The 26,593-nt window shown below is 44.6% G+C and overlaps 1 protein-coding gene across 1 annotated transcript in view; it reads left to right on the top strand.

Moving 5' to 3' along the window:
• The first annotated feature begins 18,367 nt into the window (after nucleotides 1-18,367).
• Nucleotides 18,368-26,593, top strand: part of LOC134798343 (lysosomal-trafficking regulator) — a 48,496-nt gene continuing 40,270 nt past the window's right edge. Inside the window, exons 1-5 of the mRNA XM_063770754.1 lie at nucleotides 18,368-18,869; nucleotides 21,490-21,565; nucleotides 22,127-22,212; nucleotides 22,490-22,605; nucleotides 23,972-24,108. Coding sequence (XP_063626824.1) covers nucleotides 21,500-21,565; nucleotides 22,127-22,212; nucleotides 22,490-22,605; nucleotides 23,972-24,108 — 405 coding nt within the window. The 5' untranslated portion in view covers nucleotides 18,368-18,869; nucleotides 21,490-21,499. The remainder of the gene's footprint in view (nucleotides 18,870-21,489; nucleotides 21,566-22,126; nucleotides 22,213-22,489; nucleotides 22,606-23,971; nucleotides 24,109-26,593) is intronic.

Here is a 26,593-nt window from a genome sequence, read left to right as displayed (position 1 = left end):
GAGGTAGCCCTTGTAAAGGACCTCGACTCTATACTCTTTGCCTTGACTCGAAAACGTCAAAAATGTCAAAATAAGTTCAGCTGTTGAGAGGGTTTTTTGTTTACCAGTTTACCTCTTTTTCTAAAACATAACCAAATAAATACTTGTAAATACATTTATTACTTACTTTTATTGTATTAAAGCCATGGGTGATAAGTGCTAGTTATTAAAACTTAGTTGTAGGTTTAAACCTAAGTTAAGACTATGACTTCGTCAATAAGTATATTATCTTAGTCTCCTGGATTGCAGTACTCTGCGTAAAAGTAGGTAAGTTACTTGTGTTACTTCACATACATAATATGAATATAAAGTTCGTAAACTTCGGGTGCTGTTAAGTACTGGCACTAATTTATGGCCATTACTTTGTTAAAACTACCTACCACTTTAAAAGCAATACCTTTTAAAAAGAATTACATGATATTAGAAACTATAGAAAGATGAAAGAAATAATAGAAGGGTAGAAAATCAAATCAACAATTTGATATTTTTTTGTCATTACATTTATAACAAAAATATATACCATGCATAACTGAAATATTTTAAAATATGTACTTATTTTTATTGTCACTTCTGGTGGGAAGTGAAGATGATTCTTTGATATTTTGATAAAAGAGTCATTTTAATCTGTTAAAAGTCAACATACACACAAATTTTCTGCTTCAACTATACAAATGAAAAAAAAAACGCAGAAATGACTGTGAGAGAGAACTTTATTCATCTTTTATTTTAAATGTACAATAAGTTGGTTAACCAGTTCATCTTTAGTACCTATGAAAAAAATAACTTTTCCATGAGTACATTCCAATTATAACAAATTTATCATTCTATTTCTCTTCTTCCGATATTCAAATTCAAATTCAATTTCTTTAATGTCAAAATAACACATGTCAACAAAATCACAATAGAACTACGAAATATACAACTAACACTAAACACTCAACTACAAAACACTAACACTAAATTAAAAACACATAACCAGATCAAGGAAAGAAGAAGAAAATAGCTTAAACATCACAAATACATCACAAATGTCATTATTTACGAAATTATTTAATGTTAAATTTACTGTAGAATTCCTTAACCGTAAAAAATGCCTTATCAATTAAATATGCTTTCAACTTCTCAACAAACAGGTCATAAGAAGCCGCCTCTTTAATCTCACGGCTCAGGCTGTTAAAGATTTTAATTCCAACTACCCCCAACGAGTTGGATGTTTTCGCAAGCCTGACAAAGACAGACTTAATGTCCCTATCAGTTCTCCTTTGTTCAGGTCGACGCATCACATATTCACTTTAATAATCAATCAATACTATGCAATACTTGATGTGGTTAAATTCATTATACCTCAGGTAACTACAATGTGACTGCAGTTCTCGCACTGTCTGAAGGGGACTTTACTCTATACTGTACAAGCAGTGAAATAAATTAATGAAACCACTAACAACAACTGGCTATTAGGGGACTTAATGTCTGTGCAATAAAGTTTAGAATTCGTTAACAGCATTGACAATAGTCTGATAGAAAAGATGCTTTGGAATAAAAATAAATCTTAAGCATAGATATTGTAAGGAAACAAAACAAAGGAACAATTTATGTTATTTATTCCATAATATTGATATTTACCAAATGACCATGACCTGAAAGCAATGAGATACAAAGCCTCTAAAGTTTATAGCTTCTGACTGTTTTTAGGGTTCCGTACCCAAAGGGTAAAAATGTTACCCTATTACTAAGACCCCGCTACCCTACTGTCTGTTTGTCTGTCCGTCTGTCTGTCACCAGGCTGTATCTCATAATCCGTGATAGCTAGGCAGTTGAAATTGTCACAGATGATATATTTCTGTTGCCGCTGTATCAACAAAAACTAAAAACAGAATATAATAAATATCTCCCATACAATAAAAGTGATTTTTTTGCCGTATTTGTTTTCAAATAACATAAGTACTACACAGGAACTAGCAAAAAAAATGAACCACATATACAGGATGATTCATGAGACGTGAGCAGGACTAATCCTGCACACTCAGTAACTGATAATCGATCGGTCACCGTCGTATTTAGGAGAAACAACCACACTTTTTCCTATTTTTTAACTTTTTGGTGAGGGCGAATTTAATTCTCAACAATCATGGTCACCCTACAGGACCTAATTAATAAACATAAAACCTCTTTAACCGTAATGGCATTTTGATTATGAAGAAAATAAACAATCAAACTTGAGTGAGATACGAGTTTTCAAAAGTATCCAGACCGTGATGACAGTAATGACATTCAATTTGACACAGAATATCGGTAGTTTAGTATTCTAATTTAAGGGTGACCATGCATGTCGTAAAAAAATTAATAACTTTTTTTTTGCAACATGACTAGAAAATTAACGTTAACCTCAATAATACTGATACGAAACAGTTGCTTATAATTAACGATATGCGCAGTGTTAGTCCTGCTCACGTCTCCTGAATCACCCTGTATTTAGGACCTGATACCTCAGTAACTATGACAAAATCTATGATAAATAAAAATAAATGATATCAGGTACAACATATGAAAGACGGGACAAGACAGTCTGATAAGCCAAGACAGTGAATTTTTCCATTTTTAATTTGTTTCTAAGCTTAACTATGAAAGCTAAAATCTGCAAAGTATGTCATGCACTACAATACATTACTTAAAAAATAAGTCTAAAAGTAATAATATCCTGTACTAACATTTAAAAATCAGGCAATATATGAAAAACAAAGAAACTCCTCCTTTTTTTCATGTTGGTTAAAAATGCACTTTTTGGTAATAGAGATTACAAATAGATAAAAAAAAATTAGTTTGTCCTATAATTATCTGTTTAGGTAGCATACGTCATTTTAGAGTTGTTGGAATTACCTATCATCATATATATAAAATTGAAAAACCAGAACGGGATAAAAAACGAGGGAAGAAGCGAGATGGCGCCTTACAAATATCTAAAAAAGTTTTTGACACGTTTCTCGAATACGACGCACGTATGATAACAAAAACCTGTTCAAATCAATTATCTACATAATATAATAATAATAATAATATGCCCGCAGGGCAGCTTGTGGCGAGCTGTTGGGAAGTAACGACCCCACGGACCCGAGTGCTCCCGAGAGTCGGTCAGGGTCTCCGTCTCCGGCGTGTCTTCGTCGGTCGGAGTGGATCCCAAGGGGACCCGCAGGACTCTCAGCTCTGGCTTGCCTTAATTGGCCGTCCAGAGAGGAGTCGTTAGAGCTATATGCTCCAGGGGTGGAAGTGAAAGATGCATAAGACGCGAGTTGGCACAGTGGCTGCTAACAGCCACTGGGTAGAAAGCGGCGCACACCTCTCGACACCCCTGAGCCGCTCACACCGATGTTGCTCCTGGTCGTCTTCGCGACGGCAGTTTCAGGGGCCCATCTAGTGCGCGGCAAGTCACCACCTGCCTCGATAACTTGTGTGAACATTGTTATGGCAGGTGTCCGTACGTCTTTGTAATAACCCAGTCTCATAGTCCACCCAAACTTCAATCCATAGACCGGTATACTGTTCTCTTTTTCTACAATAGTCCCAATGCCTGCTGAGACCGGTTCATGGGTGTCTATTGTAGCACCTGTGAACGGGTTCCAGCAGGCGTTCTACATGACATAAAAGCTCTCCAAGGGGCCTCTACGTGTTGGATCTGTGTCCCCACGCAAGCCTATCAAAAAGCCGGGATTATAGGCCCGTGATATCCAAGGAGATACAAATAATAATAATATAGCCTTTATTTCTCTTTTTAAATACATATTTACATTAAAAAGATATTTAATTTTACTTGTTTTATTTTTATTGAGGTGCCCAGTGTCGGGCAAAGGCCTCCTCCAGCTCCTTCCAGACTGTCCTGTCCTTAGCTTTGCGGGTCCAAGCATGTTCAGCCACTTTGACAATATCATCGACCCACCTTTGCTTCGGGCGGTGAGCTGCTCGCTTGTTTTCAAGTGGGTGCCAATGTAAAATCTTCTCACTCCATCTATTGTCGGTTGTTCTTACTATATGGCCCGCCCATCTCCATTTTAGCCTACATGCAAGTTCGGCAGCATCTGTTACTTTTGTTATTTTTCTAATATCACAGTTTCTTTTTCTGTCACGTTTTTTAATATTAAGCATACTTCTCTCTGTTGCTGTCTGGAAAACATTTATCTTTTGTATGATGTCTTTGGTAAGTGTCCAAGTTTGGCATCCATATAGTAATGTTGGGAGTACTATTGAGTCCATGGCTTTCCTTTTAAGGTGTATGGGGAGTTTTGACTTAAATATTGTTTTTAAGGACCAGTACTTGCTCCATGCTAGTTTTATCCTTCGGTCAACTTCATTTGATGTTAGCTGAGTAAATGATATTTTTTTTCCTAAATATATATATTGGTCCACATACTCTATTTGGCTCGATTCTGTTATAATAGGTATTTTTGCGCTGTTTGTCATGGCAAAGGTTTTTTGTCTATTTATCTGCAATCCACACAATTTGCTTTCTTTTTCCAATGTATTAAGCATGTAAACCAAATCCTCATGACTATTTGCAGTCAGAACTATATCATCAGCAAATCGGAGATTGCTTAGGTACTCGCCGTTGATTATCACCCCTTTGGTGTCCCAGTCTAACTTGCGAAATATTGATTCCAGAAGGGCTGTAAATAAATTTGGTGATATAGGGTCTCCCTGTTTCACTCCTCTGTGGATATGAAATGGTTCTCCTTTTTTATCCAGTTTGACAGCCGCCTTGCTATTTCTGTAGATTTCTTTTAATATATTTATGTATGTTGTTTGTACTCCCTGCTCTTCTAGCGCTTCCCATAAAGGCTTGTGGTGTATAGAGTTGTGGGAACACTCGATTGACATCATGTGTTTTAACAGAAACACAGAATTGTTCTGATAAGAACAGTTGCGATCGACTGACACTCTGCGATTAAACAGAGAAACAGGACGTGCCCTGACAAGGGCAGTTTTATGTTGCTCTGAGAAGAACATTTTACGTCGCCCTGATAAGGGCAGTTTGCGTGCTCTGAGAAGAGCAGTTTTATATTGTCCTGAGAAGGACAGTTTAATATCCGGAGCCTGCAGCATCCTCGTCGATCTCGTCGTGTCTTCCAATCAGCGAGCGCGTAGCAGCGAAGTGAGGCACGGCGATCCGACGACGCGATGTTTACTCCACGGCGGCCGGCGAGCGAAAGGGCTGGCGCCGGCGGCCAACTCAGTTTTATTCCAGCGCGGCACGCGCCGCGCCTGCGCAGTGGCACGCGCGCGCTCTCGCTCTCGCACGCGCCCGCGCACCGTATATCTCCATCTCACTCTATTGTAAATACGTCTCTTTCTTGCTTTTCTCAAATTGTGTATAAATACCGTGAGTTTTGTAAATAAATTATCATTCTTGTACATACTACAAAGCGTTTCACTTCTACTACAAACCTTCTGATACACCAGTAGCCATAGCTTGCTATAGTGGTGACCACCGACTCTGGACAAGAAGGATCACAATCAAGAAGATGCATCCCGACGATAAAAAAAAAGCGATGCCCCGGAAGAAGTCACCGTCAGCGAAGCATTCAAAATTAAAACGACGTTAGAGGACCTCGCGCTGCTCGCCGACAAAATGTTGGAGCACACGCCAACATCAGCGTCGCACCAAATCGCCGCAGTTTCTACTCCCGCAGTCTTACCACCTTCGCTACCAACACCTCCACCGTCTACATCAGCTCTCGACGCACAGTACCTCATCGGCGAGATTAGACGGCTATCGCTCGAAGTCGCCGAGCTCCGTTCGAGACCGCGCGAAAACTATAATCAACGCTACAGCCGCTCGCACCGCCGTTTCCCATCGCGCCCACGAAACCAATCGCAAGACCGAAGACGCAGCCGCAGAAGCTCGCCGATGCCGTATTGCCATTACCACCGCCGTTTCGGGATGGACGCTCAGAAATGCGCACAGCCGTGCAGCTTCAAACCGATACCGGCAACACCATCAACAGCGGAAAACTAGACGTAACGCTGGATGCGGCGGAAACCGGCGTTACAACAAGATCTCACCGCCTCTTCGTACGTGACCGAACCAGCAAGCTCGTTTTCTTGGTTGACACGGGAGCCAACATCTCCGTCCTGCCAAGAACACCCGGCACGAAGGCGCAACCCCTACCCTTTCAACTGTACGCCGCCAATAATACAGTTATTCCCACCTACGGCGAGAAGACGCTGGAGCTCGATCTCAACCTACGCAGACCATTCCGGTGGAAGTTCATCATCGCTGCAGTATCGAAGCCAATCATCGGTGCAGACTTCCTGGACTACCACCACATCATAGTCGACATCACCAGGAGACGACTAATCGACGGCAAAACCCTACTATATACGAACGCACAACTCTGTACCGCAAACATACCTACCGTGCGCAGTATAGACGTGCAACAGTCGTACCACAACATACTTGCCGACTACCCTGGTACAACTCGTCTCACCTCCATGAAGCTCAGCCCGAAACACAACGTCGAGCATTTTATCGAAACAACCGGACCACCACTTCACTGCAGACCACGTCCGATTGCACCGCACCGCTACGAACTCGTGAAGAAAGAATTTGCCAACATGATGGAACAGGGCCTATGCAGACCAAGCAAAAGCCCTTGGGCATCACCTCTTCACGTCGTACCGAAGAAGAATGGCGAATTACGTGTGTGTGGCGATTACCGACGGCTTAACGCAATCACTAAGCCCGACCGCTACCCAATCCCACGCATACGTGATTTTACCTACCAACTCGCCGGCAAACAAACATTCTCCACCTTGGATCTCAACCGCGCCTACCAACAACTACCAATAGCAGAGCAAGACGTCGAGAAGAGCGCCATCATAACTCCATTCGGCTTATTCGAGTTTCCAAGAATGTGCCCCGGCCTAAAAAACTGCGGACAGACATTCCAACGCTTCATACATGAAGTACTGCGCGACCTCGACTTCGTGTTCCCGTTCGTTGACGACCTACTTATCGCGTCAGCCGACAAAGCTACGCACGAGAAGCACCTACGCGCCGTACTAAGCAGACTCGAAGACTACGGTATAACTATCAACCCGTCGAAATGCGTATTCGGACAGCCATCGGTCAAGTTCCTGGGCTACGAAGTCAGCAAAGACGGCATACGACCACCTACCGAGAAAGTGCAAGCAATCATCGACTACCCTAAGCCGAAAAACATCGATGAGCTGCGAAGATTCCTCGGCATGCTGAATTTTTACCGCGAAAACATTAAAAACGCCGCGCAAATTCAAGCACCACTCTGCAAATACCTACACAATGCGAAGAAGCGCGACAAGACCGAAATCAGCTGGGACGGCGAAGCTGACGAAGCTTTCGACGCGTGCAAAGCGAGCATCCAAAACGCCGCTTTGCTCGCGCACCCCTCCCACCACGCCCCGCTAGCAATATTTAGCGATGCGAGCGACAGAGCCGCGGGAGCATCGCTAAACCAATTCGTGAACGAAGCTTGGCAACCACTTGGCTACTTTTCTAAAAAGTTCTCCGATGCCCAGACCCGCTACAGTACATTCGACCGTGAACTGCTAGCAATATACCTGGCTACGAAGCACTTCCGGAAGATGTTCGAAGGACGTGAACTTATAATATTCACCGACCACAAGCCGCTCACCTACGCATTCACCAAAACAAGCAATAACAACGAATCACCGCGCCGCACCCGTCAGCTGTTGTATATCAGTGAATTCACTACTGATATACGACACATACCCGGAACGCAAAACGCCGCTGCAGACGCCCTATCTCGCATCGAAGCCATCGCATGTCCATCTCCTATCGACTACGAACAACTAGCAAGAGCGCAAGAGCGAGATAGCGACACCATCCGATCACTCGCACAGCAAGACAACCTATCGATGAAACAAGTCACAATTCCCGGAACTACAGTCAAACTCTACTGCGAAACATCGACGCCGCACTTACGACCTTACGTACCCGAAGAGCATCGCCGTGCCGCTTTCAACGCAGTACACAACATAAGTCATCCTGGAATTAGAACGTCACGAAAACTCGTCGCTCAACGCTACTTTTGGCCCGGACTAAATGCCGATGTAGGCAAATGGGCAAAAGTCTGCGTTCACTGCCAACGTGTGAAAATCCAGCGACACACTGCAAGCCCTATTTCAAGTTTCCCGCCAACTACAAGGTTCGAGCATATACACGTCGACCTTGTAGGACCGCTACCTACTGCCGCCAGCGGACACAGATACCTACTCACTATGATTGACCGCGCAACCAGATGGCCCGAAGTGACACCATTATGCGAGATCACCGCCGAAGACGTCGCTAAAGCTCTATACGAAGGCTGGATCTCCCGCTTCGGCTGCCCCGCTACCATCACGACCGACCAAGGACGGCAATTCGAGAGTCGAGTATTTGCGTCACTCACCCGCTTACTCGGCATCGAAAGAACCCGAACTACGCCGTACCATGCCCAAGCGAACGGTATGATTGAAAGGTTCCACAGAAGTCTCAAGGCCGCACTCAAGGCCAGGCTACAGAACGACAAGTCATGGATCGACACAATACCTAGCGTTCTACTTGGACTACGAGCCGCACTACGCACAGACACCGGTGTAAGCCCAGCCCTACTCACTTACGGCTGCAGTGTACGACTACCCGGCGAACTGTTACTACCTACGAGCGATGACGTCACCATGGACTCCGACTTCGTGGAAAAACTACGAGCGACCATACACAGCCTAACACCGACAGCAATGATCCCGCATGGCAACAAGAAACCTATCTTCGTGCATCGTGACCTTCAAACCTGCGAACAAGTATTCGTACGAGTTGACGCCGTAAAGAAGCCGCTACAAGCACCTTACGACGGACCCTACCGAGTACTAAAACGCAACGACAAAATATTCACTCTGCAGCTACCTAATCGCCAGATGAATATTTCGATCGACCGCTTAAAACCCGCATTCATCATCGCAGACACCGAGCAAGAAACACCTACGAGTACAACGGACATACCTACAACCTTAACGACCGCAACAAATATACCTACAGCTACGAGTTCAACGAAAACGCCTAACATACCTACAACGACGAGTACAACGATCGCAACGAAAATGCCTACAGCTACAACATCGAACAAAACTTCGCAACCGACTGTACCACCGAGTTTACCGACATCACAACAAAACAACAACAACCAACAACAGAAAAAAGGCATCCTGAAACGAAGAGATGAACCAGACACAACCACGACCACGCAAGTACCTACAAGCACGAGCACAACACGCCGAGGCCGCACTATTCGCCTGCCGGTACGCTTCGCTTGAGGGGGAACCCTGTGGGAACACTCGATTGACATCATGTGTTTTAACAGAAACACAGAATTGTTCTGATAAGAACAGTTGCGATCGACTGACACTCTGCGATTAAACAGAGAAACAGGACGTGCCCTGACAAGGGCAGTTTTATGTTGCTCTGAGAAGAACATTTTACGTCGCCCTGATAAGGGCAGTTTGCGTGCTCTGAGAAGAGCAGTTTTATATTGTCCTGAGAAGGACAGTTTAATATCCGGAGCCTGCAGCATCCTCGTCGATCTCGTCGTGTCTTCCAATCAGCGAGCGCGTAGCAGCGAAGTGAGGCACGGCGATCCGACGACGCGATGTTTACTCCACGGCGGCCGGCGAGCGAAAGGGCTGGCTCGTGTGCTTCTTTCATGCCTCCCGAAGGGAGGCATGAGATGCCTTTCCATCCCTTTTGGGGATTTTTGGCGGTCTCTAATCGCCACCCGTAACTACGGGTGGGTCTATTTTGTGCCCTTTTTCTAAGGGCGGGGGCTTCGTGGCCGTAACTAGCCATTTGGCCTGTCATGGCTTTTTTTCTTTTTTTTTTCATTTTCTCTGTCTGTCTGTGGCTACTTGGACTGCGGGATCCTTAGCCACTGTCTGGCGTGTCTACTTCTCTCGCCAGTGCTCTAGGGAGCTGGCGAGATCGGCGGCGGTTATCCGGCGGGCGTGTGTGCAGCGGCGCGATGCCCTGTAGGTGTTGGTGTCTGGAGTGGTCGGCGCGCTCGAACATTCTCGACGATAGGTGGCTCACGAAGGCGTCCAGGCTCTGCCATTTCAGGCCTCGCTGAATATCTACGTTTCGCACGTAGCGGGGGGCATTGACTATGGTGCGCAGCGCCGCATTCTCCTGCGCACGCAGTCTTTTCTTGTGTGTTTCAGCCACCAGGGCGTACCATGCGGGAGCTGCGTACGTCAGGCGGGACCGTATATAGGTCTTGTATACCCCCAGCTTCGTGCGACGGGGGAGGCTGCTGCAGAGCACTGGACGGAGCTGGACTCGAGCGCATTTCACGCGCCGGATCACGTCGTCCACGTGGGGCTTCATGGTTAGCCGCCGGTCGAGTGTTACGCCCAGGTACTTGACCTGCGGTAACCATTCGATTTGTTCGCCGTGCAGGCGAAGCGGCGGTGGCAGCTGTTTGGTGAGGCTGGAGATCAGCGCCTGCGTTTTGCCAACGTTCACTGACAACCTCCACCTGAAGAGCCAGTCGGGGAGTGCGTCAAGGGACCTCTGGAGTTTCATGGCAGCGTGCTTGAGATTGATGGACGCGGCGAAGAGTGCCGCGTCGTCCGCATAGAGGCCCAGCTTGACGTCTCCAACGACCGGGAGGTCGTCGGTGTAGAGGGCGTAACAGGCCGGCGAGAGGACGCTGCCCTGGGGGACGCCCGCGTGGATCGGGTGTTCTTCCGAGACGGCGTTCTCTACTGCTACTCTGAAGCGGCGGTCAGTCAAGAAGGAGGCCACCACCTTGACTATCCGCCTGGGTGCTTCGGTCTTCGACAGTTTGTAGATGAGTCCCTCGTGCCACACTCTGTCGAAGGCCTTCTCCATGTCGAGGCAGACGGTTGCTGTGTACTCCTTCCTGTTCATGGCCGCCGTCATGAAGTGAAGTACTCTTGTGAGCTGCAGGGTCGTTGAGTGGCCTTCTCGAAAGCCGAACTGCTCTGGCCTTGGCTCGATGAAGGGCTGGAGCTTGCCCAGCAGGAGCCGCTCGAACACCTTGGAGAGGGTGCTGAGCAGGGTTATTGGTCGGTAGCTCTCCGGTCTTCCTCTGTCCTTTCCGGGTTTCGGCAGCATTATCACCCGACCAAGTTTCCACGGGGTCGGGTAGTGCCCCGAGCGCATGATCCCATTGAACAGGCGCGTCACCGCCACGACGGAACGCAGTGGCAGGTGACTTAGTGCCGCGTTCGGGATCTGGTCGGGGCCCGGGGCTTTCTTGTGTTTGCAGCGACGGAGAGTTCGCTGCACTTGGCCGGGCGTGAAGAAGACCGGGTCGTCTTCTTGTCCCAGTGGCTGCTCGTAGAACCTCTCCAAGTGTTCAGAGACTTCGCGGTGGTGTGCGTGGTCCTGGACTGGGTTGGGCTGGAACTGTCTGCTCAGACACTCGGCGAAGATCTCCGCCCTGTCCTCCGCCTTGTATCTGGGCAGTCCGTTGGCGTCCTTGAGTGGGCGAATCGAGTCTCGCGTCGTGCCGAGTTGACGGCATAGACGGTGGATGGAGGGAACATCACCGTCTATGGACGCGATGTGACTCTCCCAACTCATGGCTGCGTGGTTGCTGAGCTCCTTTTGCACCTTCTTCACGAGCGCGTTGAGCTCCGCTCGAAGGGTAGGGCATCTTGTTGTTTGCCATCTTCTCCTCAGGACGTGCTTGCGCTTAATGAGTTCCAGGATCCTTTGTGGCAGGAGAGGGCGTCTCCCGTCACTCCGGATGGTGTGCGCTGCTGTGTTCAGCGCGTCCTGGATGTCGGAGGTGATGGCGGCGGCTGCACTCTCCACTTCCTCTGCTGAAGAGACCGCCAGGGTCTGGGGTTTCCCCTCCATGGCTTCGACGTAAGTCTCCCAGCAGATACGGCGTCTGGGTCTGGTTGTGATGGCTCTCACGGGTAGGTCGTCTAAGGTCAGGAGTACTGGGCGGTGATCCGATGGTAAGTCGGGTAGGGTCTCCTGGCCGATGGCTGCGTTGATGTTTTTATGTACCGCGAAGTCGATCGTGTCTGGCCCGTGCACGACGTCGTAGTGCGTCGGCTCTTCGGGTCCGGACACCCCGAAGTCGTGGTCCACGGCGGCTTGATATATCACGCGGCCCGCTGCGCTCTGCCTCGACGCGTGCCACGCTTGGTGCTTCGCGTTCCAGTCCCCGGCCATGATGATCGGCAAGGGGGGACTGAGAAGCTTCAGCAGGTCTCTCTGCAGTGTGCCGGGTGCTCCTCCCGGCCTGTAGATTGCGTAGAGCCGAAGGTCGTGGCCCGAGACTCTGATGTCGACTCCCAGAGCATAGAGGGAGTCGAGGGGCTGGTATTCCACCGGCTGGTGGACGATGGACCTCCGGACTAGGACTGCGAGGCCCCGGTAAGCTGAGCCATCCTGCCGAAGCTCCTCCTTCCTGTATATGACGTAGCCGGGGATCTTTAGTGCGGTTTCGGCGCGCAGGAACGTTTCGGACACCAGCATCACGTCCACGTTCTGCACTGCGACGAAGTTGCGCAGGAGTCCGATCTTCGACCGTAGCCCCTGCGCGTTCCAGTATACAACACGCAGACTATTGAATTTTAGTCCGCGTGTTGAGGGCAGCTGTGAGCGCCTGGGCCACTGTCGCGAGCTGCGCCACGAGGGCGGCGAGGTCGTGAGTGGCGGTGGGCGTGATGTCGGTGTCTGGTGCTGGATCTCTTTGCGGTGGTGGGGCAGTGGAGTTGGAGGATTGGGCTGGCACTGCTGGCGTGGGGGCAGCCTTCTTCTTCTTCTTTTTTGGCTTCTTCTTCTGGGGTCCGGGCTCCTTCGCCTGCTGCGGTCTGTTTATCCCCCTTTGGGTGGGGGGGTTCGCCGACGCCATCAGTGTAGCTGGCGCCGACTCTTCCACCGTGGGCTTGGGGACCGTAGCGTTGGTTGTGGGGCCCGGGCGTGCCGGAGCCGAGAGGGCAGATCTCCCGGCCTTCCACAGGCGGTAGGCTGTTTTGTAGGAGGGGCAGTTCCTGTGATTGCCTGGATGGGGCCCCCTGCAGTTTTTGCAGGTGGCCTGCTGGTCGCGGGGTCTCGTACACTGGCTGGCCCAGTGCGGTTCAGCGCAGCGTACGCAGGCAAGCTCCCGATGACAGCCGTGTGAAGAGTGGCCGAAGCCCTGGCAACGGTGGCATTGTGGGGGCCCCTTCTTCCCTCGCCACGCCTCCACTCTTATTTTCTTCATGTGGAGAAGCTCCGACACCCCATAGATGCCCGCGTGGTCCCGAGCAGGCCCCGCGAGCTGCACGAAGTATATGCAGCCCGGGCGTCCCGCTCTCGCGTTGATTTGCTTCGCATATTCTACGGGGTGTCCTTGCTTCTCCAGGGCGTTCATTAAATCCAGAATTGGAGTCTTCTCGGGGAGGCCCCTGACGGCCACTTTCATCCGCTTCTCGTCATCCAGCCCGTAAATGTTGAAAAGTGGCTTGATGACGTCTGTGGCCTCCCCTTTTTTCTTGGCTTCTTCAATGGCTGCTGCTGCCGTGTCCTCCAGCTTGGTCAGGTGACGTATCACGAGGCGGTATTCCTCCTCGGTACGGGGCTCGAAGAGCACGCCCTCTCCCTTCGGCGTGGTGAAAGGCGACTCTCCGAGCTCCTCGGCGATATCCTCCAAAACCTTCGGCCAATTTGGTAGAATGTCTGCGACGATGGCGGGGTATTTGGGTTTTTTATTTTTTTTTCTACCCTCGTCATCGTCGCTGCAAGGCTGCGTACTACTATCGCTCTTTTTAATAGTGTTGTTATTATTTTTTTGGTTGCTGTTTTTTTTTGAGAGTTTCATTTTTTTTTGCAGCCTTGCTGCCGTTGGTTTTGGAGCTCGCTGTTGCTGCGCCCGAGGGGAGGGCGGTGGCGGTTGCGTAGCTGGTACCGGGGGCCGCGGGTCGTTGCGCGGGGGCTCGGGGGGCTGCTGTTGAGGGTCCCGGTGTGGGGGCCATGAAGGGGGCTGAGTCGCTGGTGGCTGGGGCCTCGGTTGGGGGTCGCTCAGGTTGCGGTGGGGCTTCGGGTCTGGGCCGAAGTCTCGGGTCCGTGGGCGGCGAGATATTATGGCAGATCCTCTTCGTGTCCTGCCTGGTGGGGGGGCTGCACTCCGGCTTCCTCTTGACCGCCGATAGTTGGAGTAAAGCCGGGTGCTCCCCGAGGAAGCGTAGGAGGGCGACGTCATCTGGGGACAGCTCTACCTCCTCTCCCAGGGCGTGCTCCCGCAGCCTGATGCAGGCCGCGGTCCATGTCTCCATCACGGGAGACATGTAACCGACTTGCCCCAGGCGGGCTACCAGGATACGGTCATGATCCAGTAGCTCGCGAGGAGAAAGTCGGTCTCTCTCTTCCTGCGGGATCGGTGAGAAGGTGCGTCCAGGGGCTGCATCTTCTGACCGCCACGGCTGTGGTGAGCCGTCACGGTCCGTTGTGAGGGCATCCGTGAATTCGGCGAGTTCTTCGTCGGATTCGGCGGCTGGTGTGGGCTCTGGCATCGGTGGTGTTGGTGCGGGTAGTTGTGGAAACCCGCTTTCCTGACTACCCACATGCCCCGCGGTGGCGGGGGGGTTGGTGTCTGACGGCGGGTTTCGTGTGGGTACTTCGTGAAACTCACGTTTGGAACTACCCACCCTAACCGAGGGGTCGGGGGGGGCCGTGAGTTTCAGCGGTGGGGCTGCGGGTGGTTTTAGAAAACCGTGTTGACGACTACCCACCCGCCCCGGAGGGTCGGGGGGGTGCTTCGGCTTCTCGTTCATGACGCTCGGGCTCAGTCGGTCTTAGTGGGCGGTGCCTGCGCGACGCATTACTGCCGGCCGTAGTCCCAGACAGGGGTCCCTTTTCCAGGTTAGGCCGTTTTAGCGGCGCCTGGAGTAGTTTCCACTGTCTAGGGCGACCAGTAGTGGGTGCAGTGGGCAGCTGGCGATCCCCTCCGGCGAGGCCGGGTGCGATCCGGCGAAGATTTCTTCGAAGTCCTTGCAGGATGAGCTGGTGCTGGCTTTGGGGGTGCGTCCGAGTGAGGTACCAGTGGCTCTCCAAAAGGGCTGGCGCCGGCGGCCAACTCAGTTTTATTCCAGCGCGGCACGCGCCGCGCCTGCGCAGTGGCACGCGCGCGCTCTCGCTCTCGCACGCGCCCGCGCACCGTATATCTCCATCTCACTCTATTGTAAATACGTCTCTTTCTTGCTTTTCTCAAATTGTGTATAAATACCGTGAGTTTTGTAAATAAATTATCATTCTTGTACATACTACAAAGCGTTTCACTTCTACTACAAACCTTCTGATACACCAGTAGCCATAGCTTGCTATAGAGTCAAATGCCTTGGAATAATCAATGAATGCTATATATAATCTTTTTCTATATTCGATATGCTTTTCAATGAGTTGGGTAAGGGTAAAGATGTGGTCAATAGTGGAGTAGTTTCGCCGAAATCCTGCTTGTTCTCTTGGTTGGTGGCTATCAAGCACTTGTGATATTCTTTTCAGTAATACTGTAGCAAATACCTTGTAAACAGTCTGTTGCAAGCTTATGGGTCTGTAATTTTCTATAGCAGTAGGGTCACCTTTTTTGTAGAGTAGAGTTATAATTGATGTTTCCCATTCTTTAGGAATTCTTTTCTGTGTCATAATTTGATTAAAGAGTTTGGTCAAGACTGGTGTGAGTGGATCTATAATTGCTTTTAGGATATCGTTTGTGATCCCATCGTCTCCGGGGCTTTTGGTGCTTTTAAGTAGCTGTATGACATGTTTTATTTCAGTCTCAAGGAAGAGTGGTATGTTTTCATCGCTATGATGGTCCAAATTTTGATGGCTTAATTCATTATTCTGGTACAGTTTTCTAAAAAACTCTGTTGCCGTATTGATAAGCTCTTCACGGTTTGATATATGTTTGTTATTATGATGTAAAGTCATGAGCCAAGGTTTGGAAGTATTTAATTTGCGTTGTGCTCTTTTTGTTGATGCTCTCTTTTCCAATTCCTCTTCTATTATTTTATAGCGGTGATTTTTCTGATTGCAATAAATTTGTTTTTTGATAAGTTTATAAAGGGCTTTCAGTTGATTCCTTTCGGAGCGTGTTCTGTTTTCTTTGTTTTTTAGTCTATTTCTCTCATTAATAAGTTTTTCAATATATGGTGTGATTATAGATTCCTCTGATTTTTTGCGCATGGGTAATTTTGTCATTGCCTTTTTTATGTTCTCTGTCAATTTCTGATAATTTAAATCAATATCATCAAACTCCACATCGTTTATGTATTCCTCAATGATGTTTTTTAAAGATTCTTTCTCTAGTGGATTTAAATTTTTGATTGTGTTTCGGTATCCAATTCGCGATTTTCTTTCCACTAGATCCTGATTGATACATGCTCGAACAAGTCGATGGTCTGTGGGAAATGTAGTATTAATTATTTGCACATCATAAATATCTTTAGTATTTTTAGCGAGGAGAAAGTCAATTTCGTTTTTAACATTTCCTGCTGGTGAGACCCAAGTCCATTTGTATTTAGGCTTCTTTTTATTTTTATTATCATATATATAAAATTGATAAACCAGAACGGGATAAAAAACGAGGGAAGAAGCGAGATGGCGCCTTACAAATATCTAAAAAAGTTTTTGACACGTTTCTCGAATACGACGCACGTATGATAACAAAAACCTGTTCAAATCAATTATCTACATATGGGAATAGAACTAGAGCATAAAAACTATCGCTTCCGATGCGTATTTAATTTACAATAAGGAAAAGAAATTTTCATAACAATCTTCATTTTACGACATCGGCCATTTCTCGGCAACTCTCGGTTGCTTTCGTTTGGCGGTGCTACAGATTAGACCAAATAATCCGTAAGTTAAAGTAAACTAAATTATGTTTGTCATGTTGGTATACAGGTATTTCTGAGTGTTGTTACACGAAGCAAAATAAAAAGTGCTGTCAACCTCAACCTTAGTCTATAGAGCCCATACGAGTGATTTATGTCATATATGACTTATCATTCTTATCAATCAAAGTAATTACTATATTATTATTATCAATTTGTATTTTGTTGTTTTAAATTTATTTTTGAGTTATATTATTCAGATTGACTTTCACGGCTTCGGCAAACATTGCCATTCGTCCGGGGAACGGGCTAAGAATGCTGAGATGGGCCAAAAATACAAAGTTGATAGTAAGTTATGTAGGTAGATTAAAGTGCATGTTCAGATATTATTGAGCGACCTGATAAAAATAAGCAAATGTACAGTCAGCAGTCAGCCAAATATCGTAATATAATTTTGTTGCCATAGAAATAAGGATGTGGTCCGATATAGTGGCGAAATATTGAGAGACAAACGCGGCTAAATTCAGTGGTGGCTCGGACACTTAGAGAGAATGGGAGAGGATCGTGCCGTGAAGAGAGCGGGACAAGAAAATGGGAGACGCCCGAGTGGACGTCCTAGGTACCGCTGAAACGACGTAGTTGCTCAAGACCTGCTCAACCTCGGCCATGGCGACTGGCGAGAGCTATCGCAAGACCGAGAGGACTAGACTACCTATGTTTGTATGAAAAGGCGATTTAAGGGCGGTGGTCGTCCATATTCGTCTTAAGGCGAAAATTAATCTAATGAACGTTTTTGCAACTAGGCTTATAAGAACAAATAATAATTTTATCTTGAAACAAGTTTTAAATAAATACGTGTAGATGAAAAAATACAATCTTGCCTTTTATCAAATCACATAATTTTTTGACAAATTTGCGAATTGAGTTATCCAAATAACGGCTACAAATAAGAAATCCCTATCACAGTTTTAAACCATGGCAGGGTTGAATACATAATGATGTCGGTATTTAACTAAACATAAGACGAACTGTTTATTTCATTTACGCGAGCGGAGCTGCGGGCCCGTCTAGTCTGTTAATAAATTTTCAATAGACATTCCCGCTGTGAGAGTTCACCATGTAAAGGGTAAATCCAAAATTTTTATAGTTGAATCAACATCCTAGATAGATGTGGTTTGTGGATTGTCAATTCATGTTTAATTCAAGCTTATCTAAAAGACAATTTAAACTTTCCCTCATTAATAAAGTATACATATAAGCAGAAACATTATAAAACATCAACATAAAATGATACTAGGTAGTAGGTACTAGTACTTAACATTCGCAGAATAAATATTGTATATGCCTATTATCTGTGATTTACCTACTCATTTAACCAGTCAATGCTAGACCTTACTTTGTTACAATAAGGTTTACGAGCGGTCTATTAACTGTCTCAAAGATGCTACTGAACATACTGATAACCACCAAGACGTCCGGTACGATCGACCTAAGCTAACTGCAGTTTCGCCTCCAAATAAAAATACATCTTAATTTATCAATTTAAAGTCTAAACTCGTTTAACGCTACCAATTATAATAAATAATGAATGACCGACCGCATAGATAAGGTTTCCCGAGGGTTGATTCTGATGTTGTCCTACTATCCGTCCCGCTTTTCGCGGATCAAATGTCAGAGACGACACTACACGTTTTAATGTAAATTGATTTGAATAGAATTTGTTCGCCGGTTCGTTTAGTTTACGCTCGGCCGTCGTACGTAGAGAAACTAAAACTAGTTTCCGTGTTTTGGTAGTTTTGGTGCTGCGTCGTTTACGAGAGAGTTTTGTGACTGAACGAATTAGTGCTAGTGCGTAGTGAAGTGTGTTTAAATGACGTTTTAACATTTGTTTAACCTATATCGGTTAGTCCTAATTACATTGTGTGGTTCGTCGCAAAGCTTAAGCCGACTGCTGCAAGGTGGGTAGTGTTTGTGTATTGTGTATAGGCATATATGTATATGTAACAGATTTGATTTATTTACATACCATTCAATGCATGGGTTACGTTACGATACTACATATTTCATTTACGCCAGGCAAAATATTTAACCCTTAAACTTTGACATAAAACAGTGCATATAGCAAATGTTTATAAACTTAAAGAATCGGCAATGCGCATGTGACTCCTCTGGAGTTGGAATCGCCAGATTCGCTAGCGTCCGATATGATGCCGTGATCACAAATGTAGGATCAGATGGGCCATGCGCTAATTTGCCATTATTTTTTATCACATTAATAATCATTTTATCACTTTTTACGAATAATCACTTGTGCGTTCCACGTTTATTTAGTGCTAAATAATGGTTAATGAGAACTCTTCATTTTAAATCGAAGAGTGCTGTGCACCTATAAATGCCTTTTGTATATGGCTGTTATGAGAGTTATGTGAGATTAGAAATGAGCAATAAAAGTAAAAGGTTAAAAGCCACGATGATTTACCACCACACACGTAACATATAATATGAAAGGTTAACGCACAGAAATTCGATTCATCCTAAAAAGTAGGTAGGATTCAAGGAGAAGAGGTCAAATCTGTGGGGGGTAAACCTATCACTATTTAGCAGAGATTTATAACGCAGTAAAACCAAGAAAGTGTATACTAGAAATTTATTCAGTGTTTACATGAGGACTGTTATTAACCGACTCACGTACATAAAAGCATAAAAGTGAACAAATATTTCATAGAACCGTTGCTATACAAATTATGAATTTGACAGGGTTCCATCTACTGCCAGTACTAAGGACCCTTAAAATAGGCGCAACTACATTCTATAAATATCACATTAACATAATCAATATATATAATAAAAGAAAGTGTACAATGTGCGTGCCGCTAAAACTCAGAAATGAGTCCCGATACGATCATGGAAGCTATATGGGGTGGTAGCCCTCTATCTCCCGTCCATGAAGAAGTTTTCCGTTTTTACCTTAAGGGTGTGCTTTTGAAGATATAAGGGCTGAAAGTTTCGCCCTCTGAGACCCAGAAGCAGTAGTTTTTGTTTTTGAATTTTGAACCTTAACTTAATAAAGGAGAGTTTAGAATAGATCGTGAAATATATACCTACAAAAATGTGTACCTGGTGAGGTGTCTCGGGTCTCGGAGGCTAGATATTTCTAGAACAGTCCAGAACATTCGACAGTATTCGAGAGCACTCCACAGCATATCAGAACATTCTGGAATGTTGGCGAATATTCGAGAACATTCTAGATCATTGTGAACATTCCAGAACACTTTCGAATGTTGTTGAATATTCTGGAACATTCGATGCCGTCTCGGAGGCTAGACATTTCTGGAACAGTCCAGACAATTTGAGAGTATTCGAGAACATTCCACAGCATATCAGAACATTCTGGAATGTTGGCGAATATTCGAGAACATTCTAGATCATTGTGAACATTCCCGAATACTTTCGAATGTTGTGGAATATTCTGGAACATTCGATGCCGTCTCGGAGGCTAGACATTTCTAGTTAGTCCAGACCATTTGAGAGTATTGGAGAGCATTCCACAGCATATCAGAACATTCTGGAATGTTGGCGAATATTCGAGAACATTCTAGATCAACGTGAACATTCCAGGACACTTTCGAATGTTGTGGAATATTCTGGAACATTCGAAGCCGTCTCGAGTATCGTAGGCTAGACATTTCTCGAACAGTCATGACCATTCGAGAATATTCGAGAGCAATCCACAGCATTTTAGAACATTCTGGAATGTTGTCGAATATTCGAGAACATTCTAGATCATTGTGGAACATTCCAGAACACTTTCGAAAGTTGTGGAATATTCTGGAACATTCGAAGCCGTCTCGGGTATCGGAGGCTAGACATTTCTAGAACATTCCAGACCATTCGAGAGTATTCGAGAGCATTCCACAGCATTTCAGAACATTCTAGAATGTTGTCGAATATTCGAGAACATTCTAGATCATTGTGGAATATTCTGGACCATTCGAAGGTTTTTTGTAGGATCATAGCTACCTATTGCGGTAACGTCGTGAGTTTCGAATGTTCAAGAACATTCCGGAATATTCTGGAATGATGACGAATATTCGGAAATAGCCTAGAATCCAGGATGCTAGATCATTGTGGAACGTTCCAGAACACACTCAAATGTTGTGGAATGTTCTAGAACATTGTGGACTATTTGAAGCCTTTTTTTTCTTTCCATTAAGAAGATTTCCGTTTTTACCTGAAGGGCGTGCTTTTGAAGATAATTTTACTCCTAGACATTTCTAGAACAGTCCAGATCATTCAAGAGTATTCGAGATCATGCTACAACATTTCAGAACTTTCTGGAATGTTATCGAACATCCAATAAAATCATGGGATCAGTTGTCAAGCGGACCCCAGGCTCCCATATGCCGTGGCAAAATGCCGGGATAACACAAGGAAGATGAAGAAGAAGTAGGTAGGATTCATTCTTGAGGAAATTCGTGTTCCCCAGTTTTCTCGTTCATCAAGATATTCAAGATATTTGAAAATAATGTAAGATAAAAAAAATATTGTCGGTATTAATCTATTTCGACATTGTCACAGTTGAAAGGCGATGGCCGAAGAACCACTGAAGCTTTACTGGGACCACTTCTTCAAAGCGGAGACTGGCACTTATGAGGTGAGCAGGGGAGATTTTTACATTTAGTTATTATTGTTTTAGTTTTATCTAGTTGTAGCTTGTTTAGGTTTAATTAGTAATTATTTATTTTTAAATTTGATTTGTTTTTTAGGACATACGGTCCCTTGAAGCTGTGAATAAAGTAAACAAAAGATACGGTCGTTTATGCCGCAAAAAACGCATATTTCAACACTCTCAAGGGAACCCCGTATTCACAACTGTTCTTTTTCCGCACAGACTACTGGTATCCGTATTTACCTATGCCCAAGGCGCATCATATTGTACTCGCATCCGGAACCACTTTAGCTCGTTAGTGGGACCTTGTACTTATATAGTTGGAGATGTCATTTAGGTAGTATTGATTGAAGTATGTATTGAGCTTTGTTGTTCCATGCTGCCTTAATCCACTTACTTTTCATGAATAATTCTTCAAGATACTGTTGCCACCCGTTGCCAAATCTTCTCGTCAATCTCACGGTTTTCTTTCAAGGAAGTCTTGAAGAAGGGCCTGTTTGAAGAAGTACTCCAAAGTGCATTTCATCAGACGTGTTGTTGTTGCAGAAATCAACATGGTTGGACCTGTTCTTAGCCGAGTTCCTTGTCAGACTTAATGGTGGCGCTAATCCGAAGGAACTCATAAATTTTTGGTAAGTATTACTTATTAAGCTTGAATAATTAACACGTTTGTCATTTGTTCTACGATAAATGTGGTCTACAGGGTTTAGACCCAAATATACGGAAAAAGTACCCTAGCCTTTAGATCTGAGTGACCTGAGCGCTATTTCGTAGGTAAAACACCAAATAAGTAACAAAAATGAAAAGAGGTCGCTGTAAAACCTTGTAATACAGGCGGATAGCGTCGGAAATTGTTCACTTTTTTCTTGTATTTTAATTGACTATGTTTATGTTTTCGTTCGTTTGTAGTCCCGTGAGCGGAGTGGTGACACTAGTGGGTTGTGAGTTGCTTTGCGGGATCCACCGCGTGACGTCTTCGTTGAGCGCTCACAGTTCACCCAAAGAAAATGATGTTACAGCACCAGGTAAATCATAAATCATGTATTCGTTGTGACCGTGGTTACAGATGTTCTTAGAATTACCTAAGGTACCTTCTTACCTCAGAACTAAAAGGAAAAGTACCTATATACAGCCAGATCAGTCCCATCATCATAACTTAAGAGCTCTGCTCTTGTCGGTGGAGTAATCACCAATCCTTCCTTTCCTGCCCATTCGTTTGATTTCCTCATACGATACTTTCTTTTCCACCTGGCTGAGATATGTAATTCTAGGCTTTCCTCTGCTTCTCGTCTTTTCAATCCTGCCTTCCAGAATCAGAATTTCCCATTTCCCCTCTTGGTTTAATTTTTGTCAAAATCCAGTTCTGACCATGGGATCCATGAGTAATGGAGGGAACTCCTCATATTTTATTCTTATACCATTACAATAAATTATTTTGAGAAGTTCTATATATTTTCCACTCCATCAAACGGCACTTTTTTAAGTGCTTTATATTTATGTAAAAATCTTGTAACCTCTTAATCGTAATGGCCTGATCTTAAACACAAAGAAAACGCACCATATACATTTCGATTGGGCGGCAGATTAGGAACCTGTCAGTGTCGACCTCATTAATCAAGTCTCAAACGTAGCATTTTTAGGGTTTGAGGTTGATAGGGGCCTGACTTGGAGTCACCAAATCGACAAAGTATGCAACAAAGTCGCAACGGCATGCTTCCTATTAAAACGGCTGGCGCGATTTCTCCCAAGGGAAATCGTTCGATCTTGCTACTTCGCGACCGTGCATGCGCACCTCCAATATGGAGTCGAGCTGTGGGCAACGACTGCCGGTTGGGACAGGGTTTTTCGACTCCAAAAACGTGCAATAAGAGCCATAACGCGCGTACCCCAAACGGGCTCAGCGAAACCCCATTTTAAATCGTTAGACATTTTAACATCGCCTTCACTTTTAATCCTGCAAATTGCAGTAACTACGCGAGAAGAGGTAGATGTGACACCCGCAATGTGGCTACGCGCAGGTACGCGACCCGCAGCACTCACTCTGGAAAGTTGCCTCTTGTGTCTCATAGACTCGCAAAATCTAAAAAACTTACGAACGTCATGGGTCGTAAGGTTCTCAACCACCTACCGGCTGACATTACTGCTGCACCAAGTGCACCTATAAAAAGAAACTCAAAAAATGGCTTCTCGAGCAGGCGTTCTACGACCATAGGGAGTTATTCTCTAGTACATAATTGTAAGACGCTCTTATAATAACTATGTAATTTTTTATATCTTAATGTTGACATGTAATTTAATACTACCAATAAAATGAATATGAATATGTAATCGTTATTTCCTCGTAATTATTATTTGTTACATTCCAAAGATAATAATCGTTTTTTTTAATAGTTGAGGAAAAAGAAGACCGTCCGACAAGTTTGTTCACAAAGACCAACTCACAGTCGACCGGAGAAGTGCTGCGCAAGTACTTGTTGGGAGGCGTGGCATGGCGCTGTCTGGCGCTGCTCAGAGCATTAGGAGTCGAGGTATGATTCTACATAAGGCTATAGCGAATGAAGTCGGACAGATATATCTTGCCATCTGACTAACGTTCACGAAGACGGATGGACGGTGGGAGTTTGCTAGCGTCTCTCGAGCGTCTAGTCAACTCTATGGCTCCTGCTCGACGCAACGTTGGCGCCACTGCGCAACGACGCTATTTCTTGACGGTGGGTTGGCCCAAAATTGAGATAAAAGGTGGAAACCCGCGCGGTCTGTCTTCCGTCGTATGTTTTGTTTCCTTATAATTTCCTGGCTTTACGCATGTCTTAAGTAAATTAATCTATAACTAGATTAAAAAAAACCGGCCAAGCGCGAGTCGGACTCGCGTTTCTAGGGTTCCGTACATAAGTCCGACTCAATACTCAATACTCAATATCTTTATTGCGAATAAGGAATAGTCCATGCAGTAGTGGATACACAGTGTCAAATCAATTAAAACAGAAAAAAAGTAATTTTAAAACATGTCAAAAATATAGAAAATAAATAGCACATAATACAATTGATAATGTCATTTCGATTAGAATAATAATGAATAATTATACAGATTAATACAACACATCAGAAGATTCTACAAACAACAATAACAGTCCAAAACAATAAAAATCAAGATAAAATTAGTGCAATTCCAAGGTCTATGTTAATCAAATATCTTACCAAAGTATTCGTCCAGGTTATAGAATGGTCTACTTATTAAATATGTCTTAAGATTCGTACTAAACTCTTTAACATTACTGGAATCCTTATTTTTTATGTCAAGACTATTATATATTTTAATTGCGATATGGTTGATGCTTTTCTTATAGTATGCAAAGTGTAATTCAGGTAGCACAAGATCTAAATTGCGGCGAAGCGGTTATCTCTCACATTCTTTTTTAGATTCAAATGAGCTTAAATTTTTATGAACAAATAGACAGATTTGGTATAAGTATATACAATGGAGTTACTGTAAGTATATTGTTGTTTATAAAAAGATGCCTATGCGTTTCAGGGAAGTAACCTTCAATGAAGCGTATGTATTTTTTTTGCATCAGTAGAATTTTATTTACACTTGGACTATTGCCCCATACTTCAATGCCATACCTGATTATACTCTCTACGTATGAATAGTAAATAGTTCTCAGGGTTTGCTTATCGCTAAGTTAGCTAGCTAGCTAGCTAGCTAGCCATCGATTTTAGTGAATAACATGCACTTCCTAGACGTTTCACAATATAGTTTATGTGGTCATGCCACCTTGGGTATGGATCTAGTTCGATACCAAGAAAATGAATTGAATCCGATTTGGCGATTTAGCAAAAGGGAGATTTAGAGAACAGTCCATTGAGTTGAATGCACGTTTAAAAATCATGTAGCACTTGTCATTATTGAGCGACAGACCATTTGCGGAGAACCATTCTGAGAGATTTTCCCAGCCACGTGTGGTTATATTCTGCAATTCTTCTTGATTCTCTGCACCCAGAATTAAACTAGTGTCGTCGGCATACAAATAAGGAGTTCCATGTAAAATATTTTCTGGAAGATCATTAATAAACTCACGCTTGACTGGACATTTGTAATAGGTTTTCCTGTCATCTATAGGTAAAGAACTATTTTGTGTATTTTTTTCAAAATTATAGACCCAGTAGTTTCGGAGATAAAGGGGAGGGGGGGAATGGTAATTTTTTGGCTATTTTCTTAAATAACTTCCAACCTATGTATTTTAAAATTAAAAAAAAAACATATCCATCTTTGGGTTACTAATTTAAGTACATATGTGTACCAAATTTCAACTTAATTGGTCCAGTAGTTTCCGAGAAAATAGGCTGTGACAGACGGACAGACAGACAGACGCACGAGTGATCCTATAAGGGTTCCGTTTTTTCCTGTTGAGGTACGGAACCCTAATTAATCATACATCATTAATTAGGTATAATTATAAAGAAGCAAAAAGTACTTACCGGCATAGATATGTATGAACCGTTTGGCGTGTAACAAGCATTAGTTATTGCACAACCTACTACCGGCGTAGAAGCATGCTTTCACAACCGTAGCTAAACAACCGAATTAAACGATGTAATGAATACCTACTTAACACTTATGACGAAACAATTATTGTGAACAGCTTAATGAATCGGAAAAAAACATATTAGAGCGATAACTTGTATATGAAAAGAATCGATGGTTGAGTTATTGATATAGGAACTCCCTACGTCATTTTTCGGTCCCTATAGTTATCCGATCGGATTATCCGGTGTCTGATTAAGTATAAATTTTACTAATTAAAATAGTAAGAGGGCCCAAGAAACGTGATCTTGTCATCGGTTATTGAAAGATGTGATGTCTTAAACCTTTGTAAATTCAAGCACTTCCTACCAAAAACGTTTTTCTCTGCGTTTTTTACGAATTAATTGAAGCCAAATCTTGACAATTAAATATGTAAAATAGTAATGTTAAAATCTTACTCGTACCGTGCGTGTGTGATTCAGACACAC

The sequence above is a fragment of the Cydia splendana genome, chromosome 1 (genome assembly GCF_910591565.1).
Source record: "Cydia splendana chromosome 1, ilCydSple1.2, whole genome shotgun sequence".
Taxonomy (NCBI): Eukaryota; Metazoa; Arthropoda; class Insecta; order Lepidoptera; family Tortricidae; genus Cydia; species Cydia splendana.
This window is presented reverse-complemented; position numbering and strand designations above follow the sequence as displayed.